This window comes from Ziziphus jujuba, chromosome 11, assembly GCF_031755915.1.
Source record: "Ziziphus jujuba cultivar Dongzao chromosome 11, ASM3175591v1".
Taxonomy (NCBI): domain Eukaryota; kingdom Viridiplantae; phylum Streptophyta; class Magnoliopsida; order Rosales; family Rhamnaceae; genus Ziziphus; species Ziziphus jujuba.
The window spans coordinates 21,933,371-21,961,364 of NC_083389.1; the positions used below are offsets into that span (position 1 = coordinate 21,933,371).

At 32.8% G+C, this 27,994-nt stretch overlaps 1 protein-coding gene across 1 annotated transcript; it reads right to left on the reverse strand.

The window, feature by feature from the left end:
- Positions 1-4,297: 4,297 nt before the first annotated feature.
- Positions 4,298-6,733, reverse strand: LOC107433063 (blue copper protein 1a). Its single transcript, XM_016044305.3, has 2 exons — positions 6,516-6,733; positions 4,298-4,757 (listed from the first exon to the last, which is right to left on the reverse strand). The coding sequence occupies exons 1-2, from the start codon at positions 6,676-6,678 to the stop codon at positions 4,447-4,449; spliced, it is 474 nt and encodes a 157-aa protein (XP_015899791.1). The 5' UTR covers positions 6,679-6,733; the 3' UTR covers positions 4,298-4,446.
- Positions 6,734-27,994: the final 21,261 nt, after the last annotated feature.

A 27,994-nucleotide genomic window follows, 5' to 3' on the forward strand; every position in this document is an offset into this window, starting at 1 on the left:
TTTGAGATTAGGGTTTTCAGAAATCTGAGAGTGGTTTAAGAGTAGTGTGTCCATATGTACTTCTTTACATTATTTTATATTTTGTAGGATTAAAGATTTATTAGCATCTATCTTCACAGCCATTCCATTATCTTCTACATCATCACAAGTATTATTTTTTCTGTTAATTATAATATTATGACTATTCCTCTTTTCATGCACTTCTTTAGCAATCTTCTTCCTAGAAGTCGAGGTCTTTCCATCTTCTTATGAACTTCCTTTACTGCACTCTCCGAATTAGATAGAGGGATATCTTGAGATAACACAGCACTACAATCTCCACCTTCCAAATTAATTTGCTCACCAATATTGTCCTTTAAATTGTCAGTTAAGACTGGTATACCATGAAGCTCCATATTATCCAGATTCATAACATCAAGATCTCCCATATACGAAGGATCCTTAACTATATTTGATAATTAAATCAAGCACACCATCTCTGTTATCAGGTAATGAAATATTAGTACCATGGATAACAACATTTTCGTTCGAAATAACTACCCACTCAGCTTGATTAACATTACTTGACCATCCAAATTTTTAACTTGCTTATTACCATATTGAGAATTGTCAATTTCTTTTCTTATCTCGAATTCCCAATCCAGAGCTTGAACTTCTTTTTATATTCACTGTTAAAGAATTTTTATTAAGACTTCCAGCTCTTAACCAAATTCCATACTGATGATCTTGATCAGTTCTTCCAGAATCACAATCCTTTTCTTTATGACCAAGCATTCCACATGTAAAGATAGAAATCATATAACATCTCATATGAAAATTCAACTTCGTGCTCTTCTCCTCCTTCCAATTTAATTTTCATAAATCTTCTAACAGGCTTAGTGATATCAATATAAACGCTCACCCATAATAATTGTTACTTATTACATTTTGGTCTGATTGAATTTTAGGCTAACAGCACTTAACAGTTCGAGGGTATTAAAATACAATATTTTTGAAACCAAATGGTTAAATTGAATCAAGTAAAAACTAGAGGGCAAAAATTGCAAAAAATTTACTTTACTATTGGTTAAATATAACCTAATTGCTTAATCAATATTGTTACCCAAAAAAAAAAAAAAGAAAAAAGAAAATTCCAACTCGACCTAAGTGCAACAAATTAAAGATTGATAGCCTAAACTGAAATGTTATAAATTTGAAGGCCAAAAATGCAACTTCCCTAAATTTGAGGGTACTAAAATGTAATTAATCTTAAAATATAATATTAAAAAATAAATATATGTTTAAAATTATTAAAAAATAAATATAAAACAAATAAATTTTAAAAATTAAATTAATGTATGCTATAATAGATTTCTATTTTGCATAATAATCTAAATTATAAATGGGGTGAGAGAGGTTATTTTAGAAATAGAAAATAAGTTGAATTCAAGTATGACTATGAGGTGTACACTTCATTCTTTAAGGTGCAAAAAGGTTAGCTTTTGCATAGAGGTGTAAATTAGCAAAGTCGAACTGAGTATTGGCATTTTCAAACTTGATTCACATAATTTTAGGAATGCTCGAGCTCACATAAAATTTTGAAATTACTTGTTACAGTTTGGCTCAGCTCTTTCATATAAAACTCAAGCTTAGCTTTGCTTTGCTCATTATATTATAAAAATTTTAAAACTTAAATATTTGTTTCTCAAAATAAAAGTTTAACCATAAATAATTAATAAATTTCAATTATTTCATTAACTTAATTTTAAAAGGGTTTATAAAATTAAAATATAAAAAATATTGTTTATGCATTATAAATACTCAATGTTCTAAAATTTATAATATAATTTTTATATAAATAATTTTAAATTATAAATTTAAATTATCCATGAGCTACTCACAAACTTAATTTATTGCTCAAAATTGGCTCGCAAGCTTCATTTCTTGTTTAAGCTTGACTCGTTTTCTTTATAAGATGAGTTCGAGCAAGCTATAATCGCATCAAGCTCATGCTAATTACAAACTAATCGAGCCTATTTACAGCCTACTTTTGCATCCAAGACGTGCACTTCATATCTTGAGCTGTATATACCCTAAAAGTGTAATGTCTAAATTTGTAAGCTTGATGATGTATATTTTTGTCCGCCCTCAAACATATTTGTGCCAAACCAAAATATATGTCCTTTATAATAATTTCATGCAATTTTTTTTTTTTTTGGTACAAGAATATATAAGGTTAAAATTAAAATTCGTAAATTTAAATTTCATAAAATTATAAAATAGAACAGAATATGATATTTAAAAATTGAATAATTTTTGTCAAATGATTAACCGTTGATTAATTTTTCATGTATGACAGCATATTATAAAAATTATCAGTAAAAGACAATGAAGTAGACTCCATTTTTAACAAAAATTAAGTGGATTTTTATCATCTTTAATGGCAAATGCCATTTTATTATATGTGTTTCTAAAGTTTATAAAATTTGATATTGACATAAGCTCTTTAGTGGTGAATGACAATGCTAATGCTAAATTTTAGTGTGGTCTCTTCAATAGCATATGCTAAAATGTAGCATCATCAAATAAAAAGTTTACTTTATCTAATATTTGAGATATTTAGTGTATAAACCCCATTTAATTTTGCTTTTAACAACTAAAAAGTAAAAATTACATCAATATATGATGTGAATCCAACAAACTTTATTTAATGAGATCTACTATCAAAATTTTGCTCATTGTATTTTTGGTGCCAAATTTAGCACCAAGAGAATGCAATTGACAAATTTTGAAATTTGTGATTAAAGAAATCCAAAACCATTTTATGCAAAATTTTAGCAATGCAATGCCATTAAAGATGGTCTAAAATTTATTTATAATTTTTTATTTATTTTTAATATAATATATATTTGTTCATTCGGTGAGCTGGAAACCATACAATACACTGTACAAAAGAAAAAGGATGTTTCGCTCACTCTTCGATTGATATGTTAGGTTTAACTATACTACGAGTATGCAATGAAAATGGGTGATCTCAAAGGTGTGGCCGGTCACACCGTGCTTATAGATATATATGTTAGAGAAATATATTAAAAAAAAATGAAAGCCCATTTTATATGAACTTAACCATTTGAAATCAATGGTAATTCAATATGGTATCAGAACCAAAGATCTAAAAGGTTCTTAGTTCAAAACTTAACAACTTCACCCAAGAATAAAATAGATACACATATAAGGATCAAGAAGAAAAGTCCAAAAGAAGCAGACCTATATATGAGGGGGAGTATTAGAGAAAAATCTAAATGAAATGAAAGGAGATCCTGAGTGCAAAACTCAACAATTCCACCCAAAAATAAAATAGAAACATATGCAAGGACCTAGAAAAAAAGCCAAAAAGAGGCGGGCCCTATATGTGAACATGTAAGGACATAGAAAAAAAGCTCAACAAAGACGGGTCTATATGTGAGAAGGAGTGTTAGAGAAAAATAAAAATAAAATGAAAGGAGATCATGAGTTTAAAACTCAACAACTCTACCCAAATAAAATAAAATAAAATAAAATAGAAGCGGAGCTACATCTACATGTGAACATGTAAGGATCTAGAAAAAAACTCTAACAAAAGTGGGTCTACATGTGACGGGGAGTGTTAAAAAACCTACATGTGAGGAGGAATGTTAAAGAAAAATATAAATGAAATAAAAGAAAATTATGAGTTCAAAATTCAATAACTCCACTCAAAAATAAAATAAAAAAATTAAAAAAAAAATAAAAGCGGACTTATATGTAAGAGGCAGTGTTAAAGAATAAAATAAAAAAATAGAAGCGGATCTATACGTGAGGGGGAGTATTAGAGAGCTTACATGTGAGGAGGGAGAGCGTTAGAAAAAAAATATAAATGAAATGGAAAGTGTTAAAGAAAAAATATAAATGAGAAGCAGTGTTAGAAGAAAAAAAAAAAGAAGGACCTACATGTGAGGGGAGTGTTAGAGAGCTTACATGTAAAAAAAAATGTTAAAAAAAATATATATATAAATGAAATTGAAATAAATAAATAAAAATAAAAACACATATAAAGATTTTAAAAAAAAAAATCTCAAAAAAAAATGGCCTATGTAAAGAGAATATTAAAAAAAAAATACAAATAAAATAAAATTTTATTTTTTATCCGTTTAATTTTTTATTAGAATCAGTGGTATGATAACTATATATATATATATATATATATATATCAGCTATGGGAAAAGGTAGACAAACCAATCTACTTTATTAAAAGGTTTAATATGCTGTTGATAAATTGAAAATTGCTGTTGATATTACATCCAGGATCTGATTCCATTCAGATCTCATTATTATTGTCTAATGAACGATATAATTTATAACAAAAAAATGCCATAGAGAAAAACTCAACGATATCGGTTTCGAGGAAATCCACCAAATTAATTGGGCTAGCTAGTTATATTTGATCTATCAGACAGCAACTGCCACGACAGCAATAATGGCTGCCACGAGCACTTCATACCCGGCGAATATGATCCCACGAACAGCAGAGCTTGGAGCCGGTTCAGGAGCACTTTCGACGACAGAAATAGCAAGCTTCTGGCCACCAGTAGCACAGTGGGTGGCAAAACCACAAATGTACCATTTGCCTCCTGTGCCAGCCAGCACAATCTCGTCATTACCGGTGGTTAAAGCTTCATTTGCCGGCGGGATAATGCAGTCCGTGAAGGCGGTTTGGTTCACTTTAAACACATTGTGCTTACCAACTGGATACTTGAATACTGTAGCAAAAGTTTGTCATGAACAAATATCAAAATTAAAAGTACGAAATTACCATACATAGTTTATGTACGATTTAAACAACGGATAACCAAATAAGTCAACATTACATATTACTTACATGTATATTTAAATAGATAAACACTATGGTAGACATCCATGCTCATCCAAGCTCATAAAGGCATTTTTATACACTTAAAAGGAGGCTCATGCCCACCAAATAAAGGAAGTGCAAAACAAGTATAGCAAAATTATATGTATTTATAAATATATATATATATTACACTAGACTACGTCAGCAACTTTAACAACCATTCAACAACAATGGCCGGAGCCAAATTAAAACTAACATGGTCAAAAGTGACTAACAGAATTATAATCTATAGTGAATCTAGCAAGAGTGTCAGTGCTACTGCACACCCCATTGACTGTAGCACTGACACTTTTGCTACGTTCACAAGTTGGAAGCAAAACTATTGCGTAGACTAGATTCCACGAATCTAACCACGTTATATTGCCTGGCAGCCAATTGATACATATGTGATCCGAATTATTACACATAGACTATTGGGTAATAACGTGTGCCATGTCGGCTAGTGAAAGGCAACGCGTGAGTGTGAGAGTTTCTAAGAAAGTAAGATGAGCATTATTCTTAGCTTCATCCTAAGAATGGAAACAATGAGATACAGTGGGACCGGTGTATATTTCTCTACCATCTAAAAATCAATATATGATTAAGATCGTCTACTTATTTTTATTCTATCCGTTATTCCATGTTCAAAAACGACCACAACGAGGATGGAGAAAAGTGTGCTAGAATGATATTTATTAGCAAATTTAATTACGCTACACTTCGTAATTTAAGCTATATATGTGTGAATATATATACAATTTTACCCCGTTATACAACATCATCCAATCTATGGTTTATTATATTATAGGAATGTTATGTCATTGGACCGTTGAGCACCCATTACAAGCTGTAGGGGTGTAAGCTTAAACTGCCCAACCTGACCTAAGCCTAAAAATTCGAACTTCGATAAGTTTGGATTGGGCTTTGTGCAGGCTGTAGTAGAATTCAGACCAGGTTGGACCAGTGAGCTGGGCTTCAGGTTTGAATTGAACCCAAATTTAGAACCCAAAGTTTAATTTTTATTTTTCTTATAGTTTTAAAGTTTGATTCAAAAATATATTTTTTTGGCTTAAAATATGTTTATAATAATAAAATAAAAATAATAGCTTAATCACTATTTTTATATCAAATGATGTGGTTGGTTTACTAATAATTGATATATTAATAAATATCTTTAAAATATAGAAATGGAATATAATCAATGATGCAAAATCACTGTATATCAAATATTTGATTAATAAATTTGATGAATCTAAAATTACTCTTAATAAATTATCTTATAATAAATAATAAATTAATACACTAACATATAATAAATATTTATAATATATTATACAAAAATATTAAAAAATATATAAGATTATATCGGGTTAGTTAATCGGTTGGTTTCATATTGAGCTTCTCTAGCCAGCTCGGAACCCAGTGGACCAGAGTTTGAACTAGACCTATACTAAAAATCTAAAACGCTAGCTAAACCAAAAAGAAATCAGATAGGCTCGGGCTAAATTTGAAAGGATTTGTTTCAAACAGGTTTAATAAGTATGGGACTTCGTGCTATTTTTTACATGTTTAAAAAGCTGAGAAACAAACCTCGACGTAGAAAAATTTTATATGTATACGTACATACCTAACTTATCGCCAACGTGAAATACTTTGCCCTTGGCCCAACCTTTGTAATCAAAATTAGTGGTCCATCCGCTATCGTCTCCAACAACATAGTCAGTTGCCATGGCAATTGTGGGAAGAAGAAACGCAGCAATGGCAAGAATGACGAGTTGATTAGAAGCCATTGGGTGCTTGTAATAAATTTCCTTAAGAAATCTGTGCCCTTTTTAGCTCCTAATGGTTTTTGTTTGCTCGGACTGAATGCTTTTCCATAGACATGTTGAGGGTCTATTTATAGTAATTTTTATGTTATAAAATATTCATTGAAAGCCTCGAAAAAGGAAAACCGTCCAGGGTCGGCTTACAATAAAAGTATAGAACCTTGGGTTCGATCGCCATACAATTTGGGGAAAATGATGTTTTCTTTGGTTTGGTTTGCTAGTGAGACATTCAAAAAGGACACTTAGATTTGTGGGAAATTAATATTAAAATACCGTTTAACATAGGAATTTTAAATATAGTTCTAAAACAAGATTTGTCCGTTTAGTAAGATAAAATTCCAACTTGATAACGCTGTCTATGCCAGCTGTAAGGTAAGGAATTTTTGTCACTAAATATATGTTCGTTTGCTTTTCTCTTAAGGTCATCTTTCCAATAGAGTATTGCCAGCCAGTAAAATTTCTTTGCTATTTTCTTCATAGGGAAATTTCCGTACAGGTCAATCAGCTGCTGGGTCTTAGTAGCGATACAATTAATGTGATAGGGAATTCATCAGCTTAATGCAGTCCGATCGATTAATCCTACATATTCATAACCAACCATAACAACATAGCTAAAAGAACGATCTTGACCGTAAATGAGTAATTAATAGTTATTAATCTTCGCTTAAAATTATTTAAAAATTTATGTTTAATCAGAGTTTTAGAAAATTGAGCAATATCAAAGTTAGAGACCTTGTGTTGACTCTTTGGTTCGTTATAGAATGATGCCAGATCTTTATGAACATAGACGCAGGTCTATGTTGGATCCGAATAATTTCTTTTATGACAAGAAATGTTCAACAGATTTCTATAAATTTCGTCCACTAACTATTTTGGATTTACCAAAAAGAGATAGTATTTACTAAATGGATATATAAAGTTTGAAGAGTATGCTCTTGGCTGAATGCTTCATAGAAATTGAATTAATGTACTTCTTCCATCAATTGTAAATTTTGGAAAAGATGGTTAAATAGTTTTGACAGGAGAAAAAGTACTTTCCAAGATGATGTTTATTTACCTGCTTTATCGAATGATTTTGCAATCGCGAACTTGAATCTGATTATATCCTTTTATGGTGAACTTGCATAGATTTAATAGCCACCAAATTCACATTTATGCTCCTCCACATAGAGCTTAACTATACGTGGAACCAAAAATATAATTCGAACACATAGGAGTTAGGAAAGGATCAAGTCAAAACTACACATTACAATAACAATTAAAAAACAAAAACCAAAAAAATAAATAAATAAATATGTAAAGGAAAAACAAAATAAATATATGATTTTGATGAGCCAAGTCTTAGAAATCATACATCGATGTATTATTTTGAACTGCATGCGCTACTTATGTGTCGTAAGGTAAGATTCCTAATCTCACTTTCCCTTAGGGCTGGACTGGTATGTAGAATATGATTGAATTGGAATTGAGATCTGATAGAACAAGAATTAATCTAGTCTTGTGTTTGATATCAGACTAAACTAACTTTTTTATAATAATTAATCAAAATTATAATGTAGCATATAATATATTGATTTTAAATGAAGCAAAATGATATAAGTTATATGTAATTAGTGTTTGAAATCTTTATCTAATTAACTTATCATATTAATAATTTTAATCATCAAAATTATATATTAATCTACACAACCAAATTTGCACATATAATTGTTATATTGCTAAAAATAATATATATGTATATATAAATGTATGTATGTGTGTGTGTATAATATAGTAACTCAATATTTATGCAAGGGGTAGAAATAAACAAATAACAACTTGCACAATTTTTTTTAGAAAAGTCAGAAAAAGTTAAGGAAAAGATAAAAAAAAAAAAAACAGTACAAAAAAGAATGATAAGAATATTAAACTAACACATGAAAAGTGGAAGAAAAAAAACAGGATACAAAAATGGAAAAAGGTGCTTTTTCAAACATAAATGCCTCCTCAAGAATTTTATCCCACCATTTAGGGGGTAATTTTATCGTGTCCTGGGGTAGATCCTACCATGATTATTAAATATTTAAATATTCTACTGATTTCATTATTTTCTCATTTTTAGGTAAAAAGATTAAAAACGTAAAGTTGTTATGCTGTTTTGGATTCTTTTTGGAAGAAATAAAGATAAATGAATATTAGAGAGCTTTAATGGAGTCAACTTAATAATATTTATTCCTAATGTAATTTTCAGCAGCTTGAAGAATTACTTTGAGATTTTGAAGATTTATATCTCTGTCATATTGAATATGCTAGATTTCTACAGAACAATCACTCTTTTATCAGATCTGAAGCTACCAGTGGAATTTTTAGATTGCAGTTAAAAAATTCTTTTGTGACATAAGGATCATCTTGTAATTTTTCATTGCATTTAGGCATGTGGATTAATACCAATTTTAAGCCAAAGTTAAAGCTTATCCATAGTTTTAACAGATCTATAGTCTTTAAGGAGAAATGGAATTAGAATGCCTCAATGAAATTATAATGCTTGTTATTTTTACATGGTTGGAAAGGTTATTCAAACAGCCAATTTTTCTAGGTGGCTTATTGCAAAATAAGCAGGTTTGTTATTCTTCAATGTGTGGTGAATTCAGGTTGCGATATAGTATTCATGAGACTTGGTAGGTTTGAAGTTCTATTTAATTGAAATATGTACTAAAGAATCCAGTGGGCCCATGGGACGAGCGACCAAAGCTTAAAATTGATTAGAAAATGGGGAATTTGGCCCAATACCCCCATAGGACCGAGCTTCATGAATTTTGCCCCCTCAATTCATTTCTTTTTTTATCTACCCCTCCAATCTTTTAAAATCCCAAAATACCCTTATGTGTTTTTTTTTTATATGTTTTTTTCTTTCCTTTCTTCGCCTTTTCCCCTCCATCTCTTTATCCATAACCAGACCTTAGGAGCCCTCTGTTTCCTTTCATGAATCGGCCGGATTGTAAGTGTGGAGACTGCGCGTTTTGAAGGAGATGGTGAAGAGGTGACTCAGAGAGAAAACTGCAGGATTTTAGAGAGCCCTAGGAGCAGAAGTAGAAGCAACAGGTAGGCAACAGCTCTAATTTTGATTTTCTTTTAGTGGTGTTGGGATTTTTTTTTTTTTTTGGGAGAAATTGTGAAAGAGAAATTGTGAAAGTTGTGTTCTGTTTTTTTTTTTTTTTTAATAACGGTGGTGGTAGGCATTTCTTGCTGAGAGATATGTATGATGATATGATGCTGGATGGAGTACAGCCAACTAGGGATACATTCCATTCTGTCATCAGTTAGTGGAAAGGTGCTTTCATGTTTGTTATCATGGACTTTCATTCTTTCTGGAATTTTCCGTTTGGTTGATTTTGTTTTGTTGCAGGTGGATAAGTAAAATGCTCATTTCTTTGGTGTTACGATCAACAAGCAACAAGCCGAGTGTGGTATTGTAGTAAGAGTTACTTCAAATGCACAAAGCAAATTTAAGGTATGTATATTTCATATTTTTGCATTTAAATTGTTTATATACCATGTTTGATGACTATGAACTCTCTCTCTCTCTCTCTCTCTCTCTGCATCTACATTTTCTTTTGTGTTGCTGGTGTGACATTAAATTTATAATCTAATTGCTTTATTTTCCAGTTACTTTATTTCGGGCAAGATGTGAATGGCGGTTATGGTTTGGCCCTACAGGTACCATATCTTCTTTCCTATTGTGTCTCCAATCAATTTTCCATTTTATAGTGCATATGGTTTTTGCATTCTGAAAGTTGTCATGGTTGTTTAAAAAATTTGAAGCATAGATGGAGTCAACAGTGCCAATGATCATATACAATTGGTAGAAATGTTTTGTAATAATCTTGTCATGTTAAACTTTCTGCTATTATATCCTTCAATTTCTAAGTACTATGCGTCTCTAATTTATTTTCAAAGCATAAAATTGTGGCTGTGAAATTGTGATTTTGAATATCACACATGGGTAGAACTTAAAATTAGTAACCTACCTGTGAATGTGACAATGATGCTCAACTTCTCTTTTCAAGTGAATGTCATTGCATTGTTTCAAGTGGTCAAGTGGTATTGGTGTGGCATTTCAATGTATTTCTGTTCAGTCCTCTGACCTCATTCCCAAGGGCTTTCTTACTTGCAATTTGACTACAATCCTTTAAACAATTGACTTATATAATTGTACTATGATTTTATGTAGCATGCTTCTTTTTATTTTACTTTGGTTCAGCAAATCTTTACCTTTAGTCAATAATTTTGTCATATGGAAATGCTTTTTTTTCCCCCACCCCTCATCAAGCCATCTAAATTTCAATATATATCATTGACACACAAAAATCATGACAGTCAATTGCATATTTAATTAAAATTCATTTAGCAGAATCTCTTCCTATGCACATGCATTTGACATTAGTGTGGTCTCTTTACAGATGGATAATTGATCCTCCTCTGGAGGTCAATGTACCATCAAAACGCACACCATGGCCTGATGCCCCTCCTGAACTCCCTACCAATGAAAATGTAGTGTTGGGCATCCAAGAGCATGTTGTAAAGCATCCTACAAAGACCCGCACATCTAGATCAAAGAGACGAAGCAAGAGAAAGCATGACACAAGAACGGTGGACACACAGGTTGCTTCAAAGCATTCTAAACAAATTTGAAAATCTTAGCACGAAGACGGCTAGAGATGCATGCTGCTGTGTGAATTTTAGGCATCATTCTTCAGCATCATAAAAAAATTTGAATTGCAAAGGCTTATTAGCACAGAGGCAGATGGCCTAACCTGGTATATGTGAAAAGAATCCTTCACGCTGGGCCAGTTGATAACAGGCATTGGAGTTTGAATTTTCACTTAATTTTTCACAAATTTTTTCTTTCTTTTATATATTTTTGTTTGGGATATCAGGATTTTGGTTCAGCATGAGGCATGCCAGCAAAGTCTTGCCGTGTCTGCTACCTTGTAGGACTTTGTATCCAATATGTTTTGAATCTTATACATAATCTTGGAACATAGGAATTATAGAGTTATGTTCAGCTAGATTTTTGTAGAAAAAAAGATACCAAAATGTAATAAACAAAAAAGAAAAAAAAAAAAGGAAACTTCCATATTTGTGAAAGGATCCAATTTCTTCCATATTCAGATTTTGTTTTTAGTTTTTGTACTTGATTCTCGTGTCAATATGATGTGTAAGGAAGGATGATAATTTAAATGGATGGTATCAATCACTTTTACATGAATGGCTCCATGGTAGTATGTCCAAATGAGACTTGTTAGGAGGGAATTAATTGTCTGGCTTTTGTAAACTATTTAAATACATGGATACCTATGAAAGTGTCAAGTAAAAATAACAGTTTTCTCATTGACTGTCTCGAATACAGGTGATAATATTAAAACAACTTTTTTGACCATCCCTCATTTCTATCTACCCCATTAACTTCTGTCCTGCTACCACATTAAATGTATACTGTGTCTTCCTCTCTCTTTCTCTTTTGTTGGTTGGGTACCTTTCAGCCTTCTTTCTTTGCATTGACGAACATTGTAGAAAATCCCAAAATCTCTTCAGTTCAGTTCACTCTCCCTGCATCATCTGAAAATATTCATTGTGGAGCCCATACACTTCAAAAGGATGTAATTAAACTGTACGTTTCTGTAGATCGGAGTTAACGATTACCTGGTATGTGGATATATATACATATATATATACATAATTTGGCTTTATGCTACTTCTTTACATAATTTGTTTTATCATTTATAATAAATTTTTTCCATCTTAATGTTTTGAAATCATGAACTCCCAATAGTAAACATAAATGGCTTAATAAGTAAGCCAAAAAATAAATACAATATACTTCATATTAATTTTGTTAATTGATTTTACGAAAAAAATTTCCTAAAATATATTTTACGTATAGGTGATAGATAAAGTCAAATATATTAGCCTAAGAATAAGAATTTAATTAGTCAATATTGTATTAAAAAAATAACATTTACTAGAATTCATATGGAAATGGTCTCACTGATCATTATTTTCCTACCAATTTACATGTAAGGTCATTGTTGACAGCTCCACTTAATAATGAATAAAGAAAAGGAGCAAAGGTTTTTCGCCTGGACCATCTCCAAAAGACCACAAAACTTTCTTTTTTTTTTTTTTTTTCCCCTAAAGCAACTGGGTTTCAAATTTCAAACCCATAATTTATTTATTTATTTATTTATTTCCAATTCAGTTCTAGTGAAAAATTGTTGTCCAGTTAACCAAATAAGTGAAAATTCACCGAAGGAGCATGGATATGTACCTTCTGCATTGGAAAGGATCGAATAATAGGACTCCTTAAGTCAAAACTTTGTACCAAAAAAAATAAATAAATAAATAAATAATAAAATAAAAATTACTTTGGTAATTTCCACAAAAAAGAATTATTCACCGAAACCGTGTATTATTATTATTATTATTATTTTTTGTTGTTGTTCTAGATGGGAGAAATAAAGTTGCAGAGAGAAATTATTAGACAGAGAGTGTGATTTATGAGTTGACAAGTACTTCTGGCTTAAAGTGTAGCAAATTCACAATGAATTTGGGAGGAGTGAAGCGGGACAATTTACAAAGTGACAAGGAACACCTCAGGGTTATAGGAAAGATAAGATCATTGGTTTCCAGTCAAGATTTTGGATGACTCAATTGGACTTGGATTTTGGAACACAAAATTTCATTTAAATTTAATGAGTGTAATTTTCATTATTGTGGCTTGCAAACCATGACTTTTTTTCTTTTTTTTTTTTTTTGGCTTTCATATTTTTGTTTCAGGAAAGACTGTTAACATATTTGTTTCCTTTCTTTTACAATTTTCATATCAGTCAATTTCATATACCTACATGAAAACGATATATTTATGTTAAATATTACAAATACTAAATTTAAAAAAGCCAGTCATCTTCAAGTAATTAGATCTCAGATTGTATAAGATTACGAAGCTAGGTAATAGGGTTCCTTTTTTAGTTGCACTTTAGTACCAAGAAACATGTTCTCATTGTAGGGTCCTCAAAACTCGTTTGTCTTCTCTATCCAGCAGCTAGTACCTTCTATCAGATTTCACAGGGTGTGTTATAAATATAAAAATGTGTACATATATGGCAACATTTTTCCCTTAATCAGCATTTGTACTCATTTACATAAAATGCATTCCTATTTTATCTTTACTCATTTACTGAAAATGCATTTGTATTTGTATTTAAAATGCTATTCCAGTAGGCGTTAATAACATAATTGTTTGGCTTATTTTATGTACTCATTTACTAAAAATGTATTTGTATTTTTTCATTACTTTTGCTTCAGGATTATAGTTAAACCTTCCAGCAAAGATTCTACGATTGCAGAAGTAGATACTTAGTATGTTTTGAATTGGTAAACTCTTTGTGCTCAATGTCACAAATTTCAGTTTTACTGTTCTACGATGGAACATGGAGTGTATGTTCTGAAGGTACCTGGAGCTACCAACGTCAAAGAACGAAGATTATACGTATCAAAAGGAATTGTACGTTGGCCGAACTTGAAGATGTTGTCTACAACGCTCTCAACTTAGATTCTACACAACATCAATTAATCTTCAAGTTCATATACCATGTGTGTTTGTCATGTGAGCCGTACGTTGTGGAAAATGATGAAGACCTACAAAGTTTTATAGAAGAGTATAGTTCACACAGACCTCAAGACAGATATCCACTTATTGTTGATGTGTTATCCAGGGTTCCAAAGAGTATTGATACTGCTGGATGTGTGGTAAATAGGATACCTACAAGTTCAGGATTTACGACTATTGCCCCACTATCTGCAGTTCCCAAGATAGCTACTTGTACCTCTGATGCCGACATGCAGTCCCCAGCGACCGAAATTCATGTGCCGGAAACTCAACCTGGATTCTCTGAAAATCAAATGTGTGAAAACAATGTGCAATCTGCGGAACATGATCATGATAACGAGCACTTCGAAATTAATGATTTGAATGAATATCGTGGACATGATTATGATCAAGATGAACAATTTGAGGTTGAGGTCAACACTGATCGTAGTGAAGATGGGTTACAAGACATTTGTTGGACCCAACATTTGGGACTTTCAACTGGTGATAGTCAACATGGTGACTCTCCTTATGGTAGTACTCCAATTGATAATGTGAATGATGATGTGCTTGCCTCTCCTTGTACCGAAAACCATTTGGACATTCGACAGGATTCGACGGCAACCATGGCTGAACGTAGGGTCAACCATCGCTTCTCATCCGTCAATGCCCATGAAATCATTCGAATCAACCAAATCTTTGCAAGTAAGAATGTGCTACAGAAGAAGATTAGTCTTTATGCACTAAGGAGAAATTTTGAATTCAAGGTCAAGAAGTCGGATAGAGTCCGATATGAGGTTGTATGTGCAAACGACAATTGCGTGTGGCGAATGCGTGCTACCAAACTACATGGTGATAATACAGAGGCCTTCATGATTAGGGCCTTCAAAGATGAGCATATTTGCTCTTTAAATATCATGAAAATGGATCATCGTCAAGCAACAAGTTCAGTTATCGGAGACATCATCCAGCCAATGTTTGATGGGATTTCAAGGCAATACAAACCTCGAGATATCGTGCATGACATTCGCTCTAATTATGGAGTAAACATAAGCTACAACAAAGCATGGGCCACTAAGGAAGTTGCACTATCGGGTTTATGGGGCACGCCAGAAGATTCATATGCAAAACTTCCTTTATGGAGTCACGTTTTGAAGAGCAAAAATCCGGGCACGTTTACTCGAATTGAAACTGATGATCAAAACAGATTTTTATATTTTTTCATGGCACTTGGAGCTAGCATTAGAGGGTTCCAGCATATGCGGAGAGTCGTAGCTGTCGATGGAACTACACTGAAGAATAGATATAGAGGTTTGTTATATATTGCATCATGTTTGGATGGGAACAATCAAATTTATCCACTTGCTTATGGAATAGGCCCTGGGGAGACAGATGCGGCTTACACATGGTTTTTTGAGAGCTTTAAAGAAGCATTTGGGGATGATCCGAATATAGCTTTTATATCGGATAGACACAAGAGCATTGCAAAAGCAATACGTACAGTTTTCCCTAATAATCACCATGGCCACTGCACATATCATCTTGGTACAAATTTACGTGCTAAGAAGTTTAAAGGTAATGTCAACGCGATTATATCAACTTTTAATGATGCAGCTAGAGCATATATTGTTGAGGATTTTGATAAGGCCATACAGCTTTTAGAAGGGGTTAGTATTGAAGCTGTACAATATCTCAAGGATGCAAATCCTTTAAAATGGGCTAGATCACATTTTCCGGGCAATAGATACAACATAATGACAACTAACATTGCAGAAAGCATGAACTCTGTGCTTATTGATGCTAGGGATAAACCTGTTTTGCCATTACTAGATCACATTCGTGATGTCTTGCAAAGGTGGTGGTATGAACGTCGAACTAACGCTGCTGCAATGCAAACTCCTGTTACTAATTGGTTGGAAAAAATCATGCAGGACCGCTCAAATAATGGCAGAGGCTTAGGTGTTATGCCAATGAACTTATATGAGTTTCAAGTTGTTGGCCATGGCATGTTCGTTGGAGTTGTTAACTTAGAAAATAAGACGTGCTCATGCAAGGAATTTGACATTGATGGATTTCCTTGTGTCCATGCAATTGCAGCATGTAAGCATCGACATATTTCTCCATATTTCCTTTGCTCAGCGCATTACTCAGTTGACTCACTCCGTTATGCATATTCGGAAACCATATATCCACTTGGAGATAAATGTCAGTGGCATGCTCCAGATGATGTCATAAACCAGGTTGTACTTCCACCTCAAATTGGCAAACAGTCAGGAAGACCAAGAAAGAAGAGGATTCAATCTCAAGGAGAGGAGCATCATCAATATAGATGCGGGAGGTGCAAACAGGTTGGTCACACCAGCCGATCATGCTCCGCCGCCGTACCTCTTGATAGCACTAACAACCAACAGCACCACTGAAACGAACTCCCATCAATCGCATGATGCTATATTCAGACAATGAGGCCATGTTATGTGGTATGTGTGTGTATGAATTGTGGTCAGGAATGCAATTAGTTGGTCAACCGCGTAACATGTGTTTTGGCGTAATAGACGTTGGCTTTATATGTTCTTTTATTGTCAAATTCATCTGTTGTATTGTTTTGATAACATATCATTCCGTCTTCAATTTTCGGTTCAGTTGTTTGTATGTTCTTACTATTGCATGGATGATATTACTGCCCAATGGTAATGACCAATGCATCATCGGTAATTGACATTTGTACACCGTCGTAAAAGACTCACAACAATTCCATCATGCAACTTCAATCATGTGTGTTCCAACCAATAACATGCTAAATGTAGCATTATTAAAGTGTATCAAATTTTGCAACAAAACTGATAACTGTTCACGCTCAGTAAGTCCCGAGTAAATCCTCGGTAACCACCCAAATTCCCTTTGGAAATTTTACCGACAGTTTCGTCGGTAATTCCCGAAGGTGTACAGTTCATTATATTTTACCAATTGTTTGGACCCCACAAGGCCCCTAAGGTGTGTTGAATGCAAAAACATGCAAAACAGGGATTCTATTATTGTACTCCGAAGAGAAAATCCCAAAATTTAATAAAAGTGTATCCAATTTTGCAAAAAAATTGATGACTGTTCACCCGCGGGAATTCCCGAGGAAATCGTCGGTAAACTACAAATACCTTCTGGAAAAATTACCGACATTTTCGTCAGTAATTCCCGAGGGTGTACAGTTCATTATATTTTACCAATTTTTTGGACCCCACAAGGCCCCTAAGGTGTGTTGAACGCAAAAACATGCAAAACAGGGATTCTATAATTGTACTACGGAGACAAAATCCCAAAATTTAATAAAAGTGTATCCAATTTTTCAAAAAAATTGATGACTGTTCACCCTCGGGAATTCCCGACGAAATCGTCGGGAAACTACAAATACCCTCTGGAAAAATTACCGACAGTTTTGTCGGTAATTCCCAAGGGTGTACAGTACGCATTATTTTGCCAATATTTTTACCCCAAGAGGTCCCTATGGTGTGTTGACTGCAAAACCATGCAAAATAGGGATTCTATAATTGTACTAAGGAGAGAAATTCCTAAAATTTAATAAAAGTGTATCAAAGTTTGCAAAAAAGAAGCTTACTGTTCACCCTCGGGAATTCCCGACGAAATCGTCGGGAAACAACAAATACCCTGTGGAAACATTACCGACAGTTTCGTTGGTAATTCCCGAGGGTGTACAGTACGTAATATTTTGCCAATTTTTTTTACCCCAAGAGGTCCCTAAGGTGTGTTGAATGCAAAAACATGAAAAATAGGGATTCTATAATTGTACTACGGAGAGAAAATCCCAAAATTTAAAAAAAGTGTATCAAAGTTTGCAAAAAATAAGCAAACTGCTCACCCTCGGTAAATTCCCGACGAAATCGTTGGGAAACTACAAATACTCTCTGGAAAAATTACCGACAGTTTCGTCGGTAATTCCCGAGGGTGTACAGTACGTATTGTTTTGCCAATTTTTTTTACCCCAAGAGGTCCCTAAGGTGTGTTGAATGCAAAAACATGCAAACTAGGGATTCTATAATTGTACTAAGGACAGAAAATCCCAAAATTTAATAAAAGTGTATCAAAGTTTGCAAAAAATAAGCTTACTGTTCACCCTCGGGAATTACCGACGAAACTGTCGGTAATATTACCAGAGGGTATTTGTAGTTTCCCGACGATTTCGTCGGGAATTCCCGAGGGTGAACAGTAAGCGTATTTTTTGCAAACTTTGATACACTTTTATTAAATTTTGGGATTTTCTTTCCTTAGTACAATTATAGAATCCCTATTTTGCATGTTTTTGCATTCAACACACCTAAATAATACGTACTGTACACCCTCGGGAATTACCGACGAAACTGTCGGTAATTTTTCCAGAGGGTATTTGTAGTTTCCTGACGATTTCGTCGAGAATTCCCGAGGGTGAACAGTAAGCTTATTTTTTGCAAACTTTGATACACTTTTATTAAATTTTGGGATTTTCTTTCCTTAGTACAATTATAGAATCCCTATTTTGCATGTTTTTGCATACAACACACCTTAGGGACCTCTTGGGGTAAAAAAAATTGGCAAAATAATACGTATTGTACACCCTCGGGAATTACCGACGAAATTGTCGGTAATTGTTCCAGAGGATATTTGTAATTTCCCGACGATTTCGTCGGGAATTCCCGAGGGTGAACAGTATGCGTATTTTTTGCAAACTTTGATACACTTTTATTGAATTTTGGGATTTTCTTTCCTTAGTACAATTATAGAATCCCTATTTTGCATGTTTTAGCATTCAACACACCTTAGGGACCTCTTGGGGTAAAACAAATTGGCAAAATAATACGTACTGTACACCCTCGGGAATTACAGACGAAACTGTCGGTAATTTTTCCAGAGGGTATTTGTAGTTTCCCGACGATTTCGTCGGGAATTCCCGAGGGTGAACAGTAAGCGTATTTTTTGCAAACTTTGATACAGATTTATTAAATTTTGGGATTTTCTTTCCTTAGTACAATTATAGAATCCCTATTTTGCATGTTTTTGAATTCAACACACCTAAATAATACGTACTGTACACCCTCGGGAATTACCGACGAAACTGTCGGTAATTTTTTCAGAGGGTATTTGTAGTTTCCCGACGATTTCGTCGAGAATTCCCGAGGGTGAACAGTAAGCTTATTTTTTGCAAACTTTGATACACTTTTATTAAATTTTGGGATTTTCTTTCCTTAGTACAATTATAGAATCCCTATTTTGCATGTTTTAGCATTCAACACACCTTAGGGACCTCTTGGGGTAAAAAAAATTGGCAAAATAATACGTACTGTACACCCTCGGGAATTACCGATGAAACTGTCGGTAATTTTTCCAGAGGGTATTTGTAGTTTCCCGACGATTTCGTCGAGAATTCCCGAGGGTGAACAGTAAGCTTATTTTTTGCAAACTTTGATACAGTTTTATTAAATTTTGGGATTTTCTTTCCTTAGTACAATTATAGAATCCCTATTTTGCATGTTTTTGCATTCAACACACCTTAGGGACCTCTTGGGGTAAAAAAAAATGGCAAAATAATACGTACTGTACACCCTCGGGAATTACCGACGAAACTGTCGGTAATTTTTCCAGAGGGTATTTGTAGTTTCCCGACGATTTTGTCGGGAATTCCCGAGGGTGAACAGTAAGCGTATTTTTTGCAAACTTTGATACAGTTTTATTAAATTTTGGGATTTTCTTTCCTTAGTACAATTATAGAATCCCTATTTTGCATGTTTTTGCATTCAACACACTTAAATAATACGTACTGTACACCGTCGGGAATTACCGACGAAACTGTCGGTAATTTTTCCAGAGGGTATTTGTAGTTTCCCGACGATTTCGTCGAGAATTCCCGAGGGTGAACAGTAAGCTTATTTTTTGCAAACTTTGATACACTTTTATTAAATTTTGGGATTTTCTTTCCTTAGTACAATTATAGAATCCCTATTTTGCATGTTTTAGCATTCAACACACCTTAGGGACCTCTTGGGGTAAAAAAAATTGGCAAAATAATACGTACTGTACACCCTCGGGAATTACCGATGAAACTGTCGGTAATTTTTCCAGAGGGTATTTGTAGTTTCCCGACGATTTCGTCGGGAATTCCCGAGGGTGAACAGTAAGCGTATTTTTTGCAAACTTTGATACACTTTTATTAAATTTTGGGATTTTCTTTCCTTAGTACAATTATAGAATCCCTATTTTGCATGTTTTTGCCTTCAACACACCTAAATAATACTTACTGTACACCCTCGGGAATTACCGACGAAACTGTCGGTAATTTTTCCAGAGGGTATTTGTAGTTTCCGGACGATTTCGTCGAGAATTCCCGAGGGTGAACAGTAAGCTTATTTTTTACAAACTTTGATACACTTTTATTAAATTTTGGGATTTTCTTTCCTTAGTACAATTATAGAATCCCTATTTTGCATGTTTTTGCATTCAACACACCTTAGGGACCTCTTGGGGTAAAAAAAATTGTCAAAATAATACGTACTGTACACCCTCGGGAATTACCGACGAAATTGTCGGTAATTTTTCCAGAGGGTATTTGTAGTTTCCCGACGATTTCGTCGGGAATTCCCGAGGGTGAACAGTAAGCTTATTTTTTGCAAACTTTGATACACTTTTATTACATTTTGGGATTTTCTTTCCTTAGTACAATTATAGAATCCCTATTTTGCATGTTTTTTCATTCAACACACCTTAGTGGCCTTGTGGGGTTAAAAAAATTGGCAAAATAATACGTACTGTACACCCTCAGGAATTACCGACGAAACTGTCGGTAATTTTTCCAGAGGGCATTTGTAGGTTCCCGACGATTGCGTCGGGAATTTACCGAGGGTGAGCAGTTTGCTTATTTTTTGCAAACTTTGATACACTTTTTTTAAATTTTGGGATTTTCTCTCCGTAGTACAATTATAGAATCCCTGTTTTGCATGTTTTTGCATTCAACACACCTTAGGGGCCATTTGAAGTTGGTCTCTAAATACCTCCTTAGGAGCCAAAGGTTCCAGCTTGACCTTTTTACTTTTAAATCTAAAAGAAATAGCATTTTCTCAACCATAATGTATAGTATCTTTATCAAATTGCCATGGTCTACCTAATAAAATATGTCCGACATGCATAGGTACAACATCACACAAAACAACATCCATATATTTATCAATGCTGAATTTTACTTTGCATTGTTTGTTTACTTTCATTTCACCACTATCATTAAGCCATTTTAATCTATATGGCTCGGGATGTTTAATTGTTGCTAAGTAATTTAAATTATAATTGAAAACTGCAATCGTTAGTTTGTAGTAAAAAGTATTTCCCACAGGGTCAAATAATTATTACTTATTACAAACAAAATTAATAATAAATCCGACCAATTAATTTAATTAAACAAATCATTTAAATTTATTAATTGCAAAGCTTTTTTTGTTTGTTTGTAAAATTGATTGCAAAACTTATAAATTTGCAGTCCACATCGGCAAGCACACAAACTTTTTTCTTATTCCATCGACTTGATACAGTACAAGTGCACAACATAAGTTTTTTTTTTTTCCCTCAACAAAAAAGCTACATAATTGGAAAATCTTAAACATTACATGCTTGGTATTCTTATTCTTATAACTCATACATAAAAATACTATTTAGCACTTTTAGTAGTTATGCCATCCAAGGTCATTATTCCCACAAACTCAGAAGAAGTGCCTTCTCCAATTGTCACAACAGAGTGACAACATTCCAAGTATCTTCATCTTGAGTAGATTGGCTTTCCAACAAACCTTTAATATAGTCCCAATAATCCGTGTCATAATGATGACGTTCACGGATTTTAGTATAAGCCTACACATAATCAACAAATAATTTTTTTAAAAAAATAAATATATATTAACTAAAAAAAATTCATAATCAGACGCAAAGTTATAATAGGATATAATTTGAAGTACTAAAACAATTTAAATTATAATTGAAAATCCTATTGTGAAAACCATTTGATGCACCAACTATATACCAATGGTGCCGACGGTATCCAACGTCCCACAATGCTATTGCTAACAGGCGTCTTGGCCATGGAGGAGGGTGGCTACGGCCGATATCAACTTGCCTACTCTCGGTCCGACAGCAACCATAAGACAAACCCATAAATCACCTACGCGCTAATCATATCCATTTCTTAAATTCCACAATTTCATAAATTCATATAAATGCATTTTTATTAATCAAAATAAACTCACAATAAATTCAACAATAAATCAAATAACATTAAATTCATAACTTCTTTAAATCAAATTTCATAAAATGAATTTCCATAATTTATCAAATCAAAAATATGCTTCAATGCACACACATATATGTTTCAAATTATTCAAATATTGGCTTCAAAATTTAATTCACAATTTATCTAATAATTAACATACAATAAAAATGTTAATTATTAACATATCGCAAAATATAATTAATTTAACACCCAAAATTAATTTTGAAGGTGGATCACTCCCCTCGAGCACACGTATCAATCAAGATCCTCCACATGATCAGTCTCACAATCCACACGTACTCCTAAAATATCAACAATACACAATAACAAATAAATTAATTTTTTATTCGGGTATTTAATACACGGTACCCAGGAGAGCTAACACAAACGGTACCCAAAATTCACAAATAATATATCAAAATGAAGCTTACAACGTGAGGATTAAGAATCGAGTCTCACCTTCCGGAGATCGGACCCATAGTAGCTGGAATCTCGTCGGAAAGCTCTTGGAATTCAAGTCTTCAATTGTCTCAAACCGTCATGAATTAGAGGAAACTGACCTTAGATTTTGGTTTCGGGAGGTCAAATTAGTGGGAAATGGTAGGTGAGATCACCGGGAACTCACCGGAACTATGTTTTCTAGTGAGCCGCCATGCACCATCGGAAAAGCTCATCGCCGGTGGCCAATGGTTGTGAAATTTGGAGGGGAGGTAGATCTGAGCATGGATATCTCAACGAGACCGATGATTAAGCAAAGAAAGGTCTGGTTTGGGAGAAATCAAGGTTGGAAGAATTTCGATTACTAGTCAATTGGTCGTGATTTTCAACTGATTGGCAGGAAATGGAAGGGAGGTTATGGGTGCCACTATTCACTCACGGGATCAACTGAGAACATGACACATGTTACACACTGTTCGCATGTTTAACACACATTTAAAATATTATTAAAATAACATGGTATTTGGAACACTTCGGAGGTCCATAACTTTTCAACCAAATGTCCAAATTAGGCGTGCCTCTAGTTTATGGACTCGTATTGATGAGTACTTTACAATAATACAAGATTTAAATCAAAATTCTATAAAAATAAAAAGTCAAACTTGGCACCCTCGGACAATTTGTACTCATACCTTTCAAACGGCAGCTCTGATTTCGACGTGCTACTAGCCTATGAACTCGTGATAACACGTACTTTGCAATAATGCCTTGGTCAATGAAAAATTCCAGCAGAAACAAAAAGTCATAATTTACCCCTCCTCAATGGCAGTCAAACTTGGTCAACCTCGATCAATGCGAAAAAAATTCCGATGTACTTTGGAACGAGGTGTCACACACTTTGCCTATTGTTTTCTCTCAATCCAACCATCCCCTTATCAAACCACCCACACCACCATTAGACCACCCTCCGACCAACCTTCACACCAATTTTCAAGGCCAATGGCCATCGACGGTGATGTTTTCCAACAACGGTGATGGCTCACCGAATTCTTTGATTCTAGATGTTTCTAATGTGTCCAACAACCTTTCCCCCCCTATTTTAACCTCCCCAAACCCAAATCTAGGATCTGTTTTATCCAAATCCCACTAGATTAAGAAAACTGAGGATAGCTAGTTATTGAGTTTTTCGGTCAGGTCCTAGCCACCACCAGTCCGATTTACGACAAGTAAGACTTGATCCATGATTCTTGTATTATAAGCTTCATTTGGTGTATAATTGTATTTTGGACAAAGTTTGTCTTAGCTCCCTCAAGCAAACCGTGTGTATTATATACCCAATTAAAATATTATTTTAATCGGTGTTATATTTTTATGATATTTTAGACATCCGAGTGAACCATAAGACCGATCCTATGAAGGATCTTCAGAGATCCATACATTTTAGGTGAGTAGTCCAGTTCAAATCTATTTTCGGGCTGATATAATTATTTATTTGTGTTATTTAAATTTTTCAAAATTATTGTATGTGTTTAAATTTAAGAAAAATTATTATTTAATTTTATTGTGCCAATCTATGTAGATTCAAATATATTGTTGTATAAAATTTATTGTATAGTTTTAAAGAAATTATTTGTGTTAAATTTATTATGCATAATAAAATTTATATATGTGTATTCGATTATGTGTGAATTCTTGTGATTTAATATAATTTTTGCATAAATCAATTTTGAATAAAAATAATCATATCAATTTATTGTGCATAAAAATATATTTGTGTATTTAAATAATTATGACATGTGATTTACTGTGGTAAAAATTGAATTTATAAAATTAATGGATTTATGATGGTTGTTTAAAAGGGAATATGGAATTTTATGAATTTAGAAAAAGTGTGCTAAACCAGATGGTATTGTATGAAAATTTTGATATTGCCAATTTTATGGTTTTAAAAACACCATAAAATACTAGTGTTTTGTACCATATCTACGATTAGCACCCATGCATATATCATCCTGTGGAAACTATGGAGGAGAAGATTGGCAAGTATTTTACATAGTGAATATCAAAAGCCCCCTTGACCGCAGAACGGCTAATTGTTAGCATCAGTACCTTAGGATACCAAGGTGATCATCTACAAGAGTTTCCCTTTAACCTCCCATTAAAGTGGTACTTAGGATGTTGGGATACCACCTTGCAACACTTGGTATATAATGTTGTGCTTCAGGTTGATTTCCTAACACGTTTTTAAAAACTAGATGTTTTAAAATGTGTTTTATTTTTTAATCATAATACTATATATGAATGTTAATTTCACTTTTAAACTAATTAATACAAATTCTATTTTTGATCTTATTTTACCATATAATATTTTATTCTACATTTGATACATTGTTACCAAATTATTTTAATTGTTAATTTTAATATTAAATTATTTATATTTTATTTATTTATTAATTTCCTTAATTTTTTGGGGATATATAAAATTACGGGTTTTGTGAAAATACTTTTTAAAAAAGGGAAACTTTTCAAACTGAGTGCAATAGTGAGGGTTTTGAGTGAAAACAATAAATATATATTTTAAATATTTATTTAGTTATTCATTTTATTAATTTATTTGATTATTTATTTATTTATATTTTATTCATCATTATTTATTTTTATTTCATAATATTATATTTTACGTAATAGTTAGGTGTCAGTCATTGGGATAATTAGTATTTAATTATTTTTTATTTTTAATTTGTTCCCCTAGGCTCAGCTGTTAGTAGACGTTGACCATCTAAAGTGTGCTCGACGCTTTCTTTCTGCTACAGTGTTCCAAAAGGAGCATTCCTTTTTCCTTTCTTTTCTTGTAATATTTTTTTATAATTTCTTGTATGTGTATTAAATTTTCCACTTGTTGTAAACCCTAGTACGCTCTGAATAATACTATGATAGATTATTATTATTTATTTAATATTGCGCCCGTGGGAGGAATAAGGTAGTAACGTGGAAACTTTGGTAATAATATGGGAGGAATAAGATAGTATTTTATTGATATGTGTTTTCTATATAGGAAATTTTGGGGCATATACAACCTTTAAAAAGATGCTGTTAGATTTTCAATGGGAAGGTCCGATAGGCTTACCCCAATTTGGGACTTATCTAGAATTTCAATGAGGAATATTGGGTGGAACCTAACATAACAAACCCTCTTCAGCTTCTTCTCCAATAGGCCCTTGAGAGTGGATTATTCATATGTGTGAAGTCATCTACAGTCAAAAGAAAAAAAAAATCATATAAAACCATTAAGAAAAATGTTAGGTTAATAACCAAATTACTATGAAGAAAGTAAAACGAAGTTACTTTTCTTACATGCACATCGCCAATTCTAATTGTACACTTATGCTTTGCAAAGTCTTGGTGAGTGATGGCTCTTTGAAATTCCACACAGAAAATAAATAAATAAATAATCAAGTAAAATAAATTAATCCACAAAGTTGAACCTCTGCACAAACATAACTTAATATAGGTTTTGAGCAAAATAAGTTTTACCTATAGCATAAATGTGACCGTCTGTAAACTTGTAAAATAGTATTTGAAATAAAATATAAGAAATTGAAAACACAAATAAGGAAGAATACCTAGTTACCAGAAATAATCACGGAGGCAAAATAATTCAAGAACAACAATGGAATTGAGGAAAAAAGTGAGCAACCTTGACTCACCACAGAGTTTTGTACTAATGATCAGGAAACCCAATAAGTAGAGTTATTGTAAAATGGTTAAAAGAGTTGCAATCTTTAATACCATGTTTTTCATTCAACAAAAAAAATTTCTCATGGAAAAATGATAAAGATTACAATCCATATATATATACACCTGAAAAATCATCCAGCATAATGAAAGGATCCAAATTTAAAATCAATAGGAAAAATCATATGCAACCCATGAAAACACATCAATACCCTAATGCCAAAGGCTAAAGAATGCTAACGCATGAATCAAAATAGGGAAATTAAATCAAATCCTCAATAAAAAAAAAACAAAAAACAAAAACAAAACAAAACACAAATCACAAGCACAAGAACACATGCAAGTAACCAAAATGCAGAAAAGAAAAAATTAAACAAGAAATTGGCAAACAAAGATGACCTCCTAATGCCTCTCTTGACAATAGCACCATCACCTTCATGTTGAAGCTTAGGCCAAAACCTTCTTGAGAACTAATATGGGATTGCTAAAATTGGGAGCTTGTTTGGTCGAGAAGTAATTAGTTTGGTTATGAACTAGCATTTCACAAATCTACTTTTTTATTTTTATTTTTAATGCAAAGCTTTTAATGAAACTTGGTATTTATGTGTTATGACTTTGAGAAATAAATGAGGATGATTAAAATTTAAAAACAAAGCATGAAGAAGCTAGAAGGTTTTATACTAAACTTTTAACAATGGAAACACAAAAGCAAATAACCAAAACAAAATTCAAAACACAAACCAACAACCCTTATAGAGACGAATATTTAACCATATGCTAGAAACCAAAACCAAATGATCAAAATCATGAGATAAAAAGAAACTGTGTTTAGAGCCTAAGAGAAACTTAAACTTCTACTTGAAGCTTCCACTATCCCCAAGCCAATCCATTGGAAGTCCATCTCCTTCTTTTTTTTCTTTTTTCTTTTTTTCTTTTCTCCTCCTTTTACAATTCAAAAACACATTATAGGTTCATAGAAACAACTTATTGGGAAAATTTAGGGTCTTCCCAATTCTTCATCATCCTAAAATAGATGGCAAAAAGAAATAAATGAAACAATATATCAAAGCACAAATACAAAAACAATAGAAAAACAAAAGAAAAGATAGTGAAGAACCTTCTCCTGTTCTATTCTGTTTTCATTATCTTTCCCTCTTTAAGTTTCTCAAACTTATAATATCACATTAGTA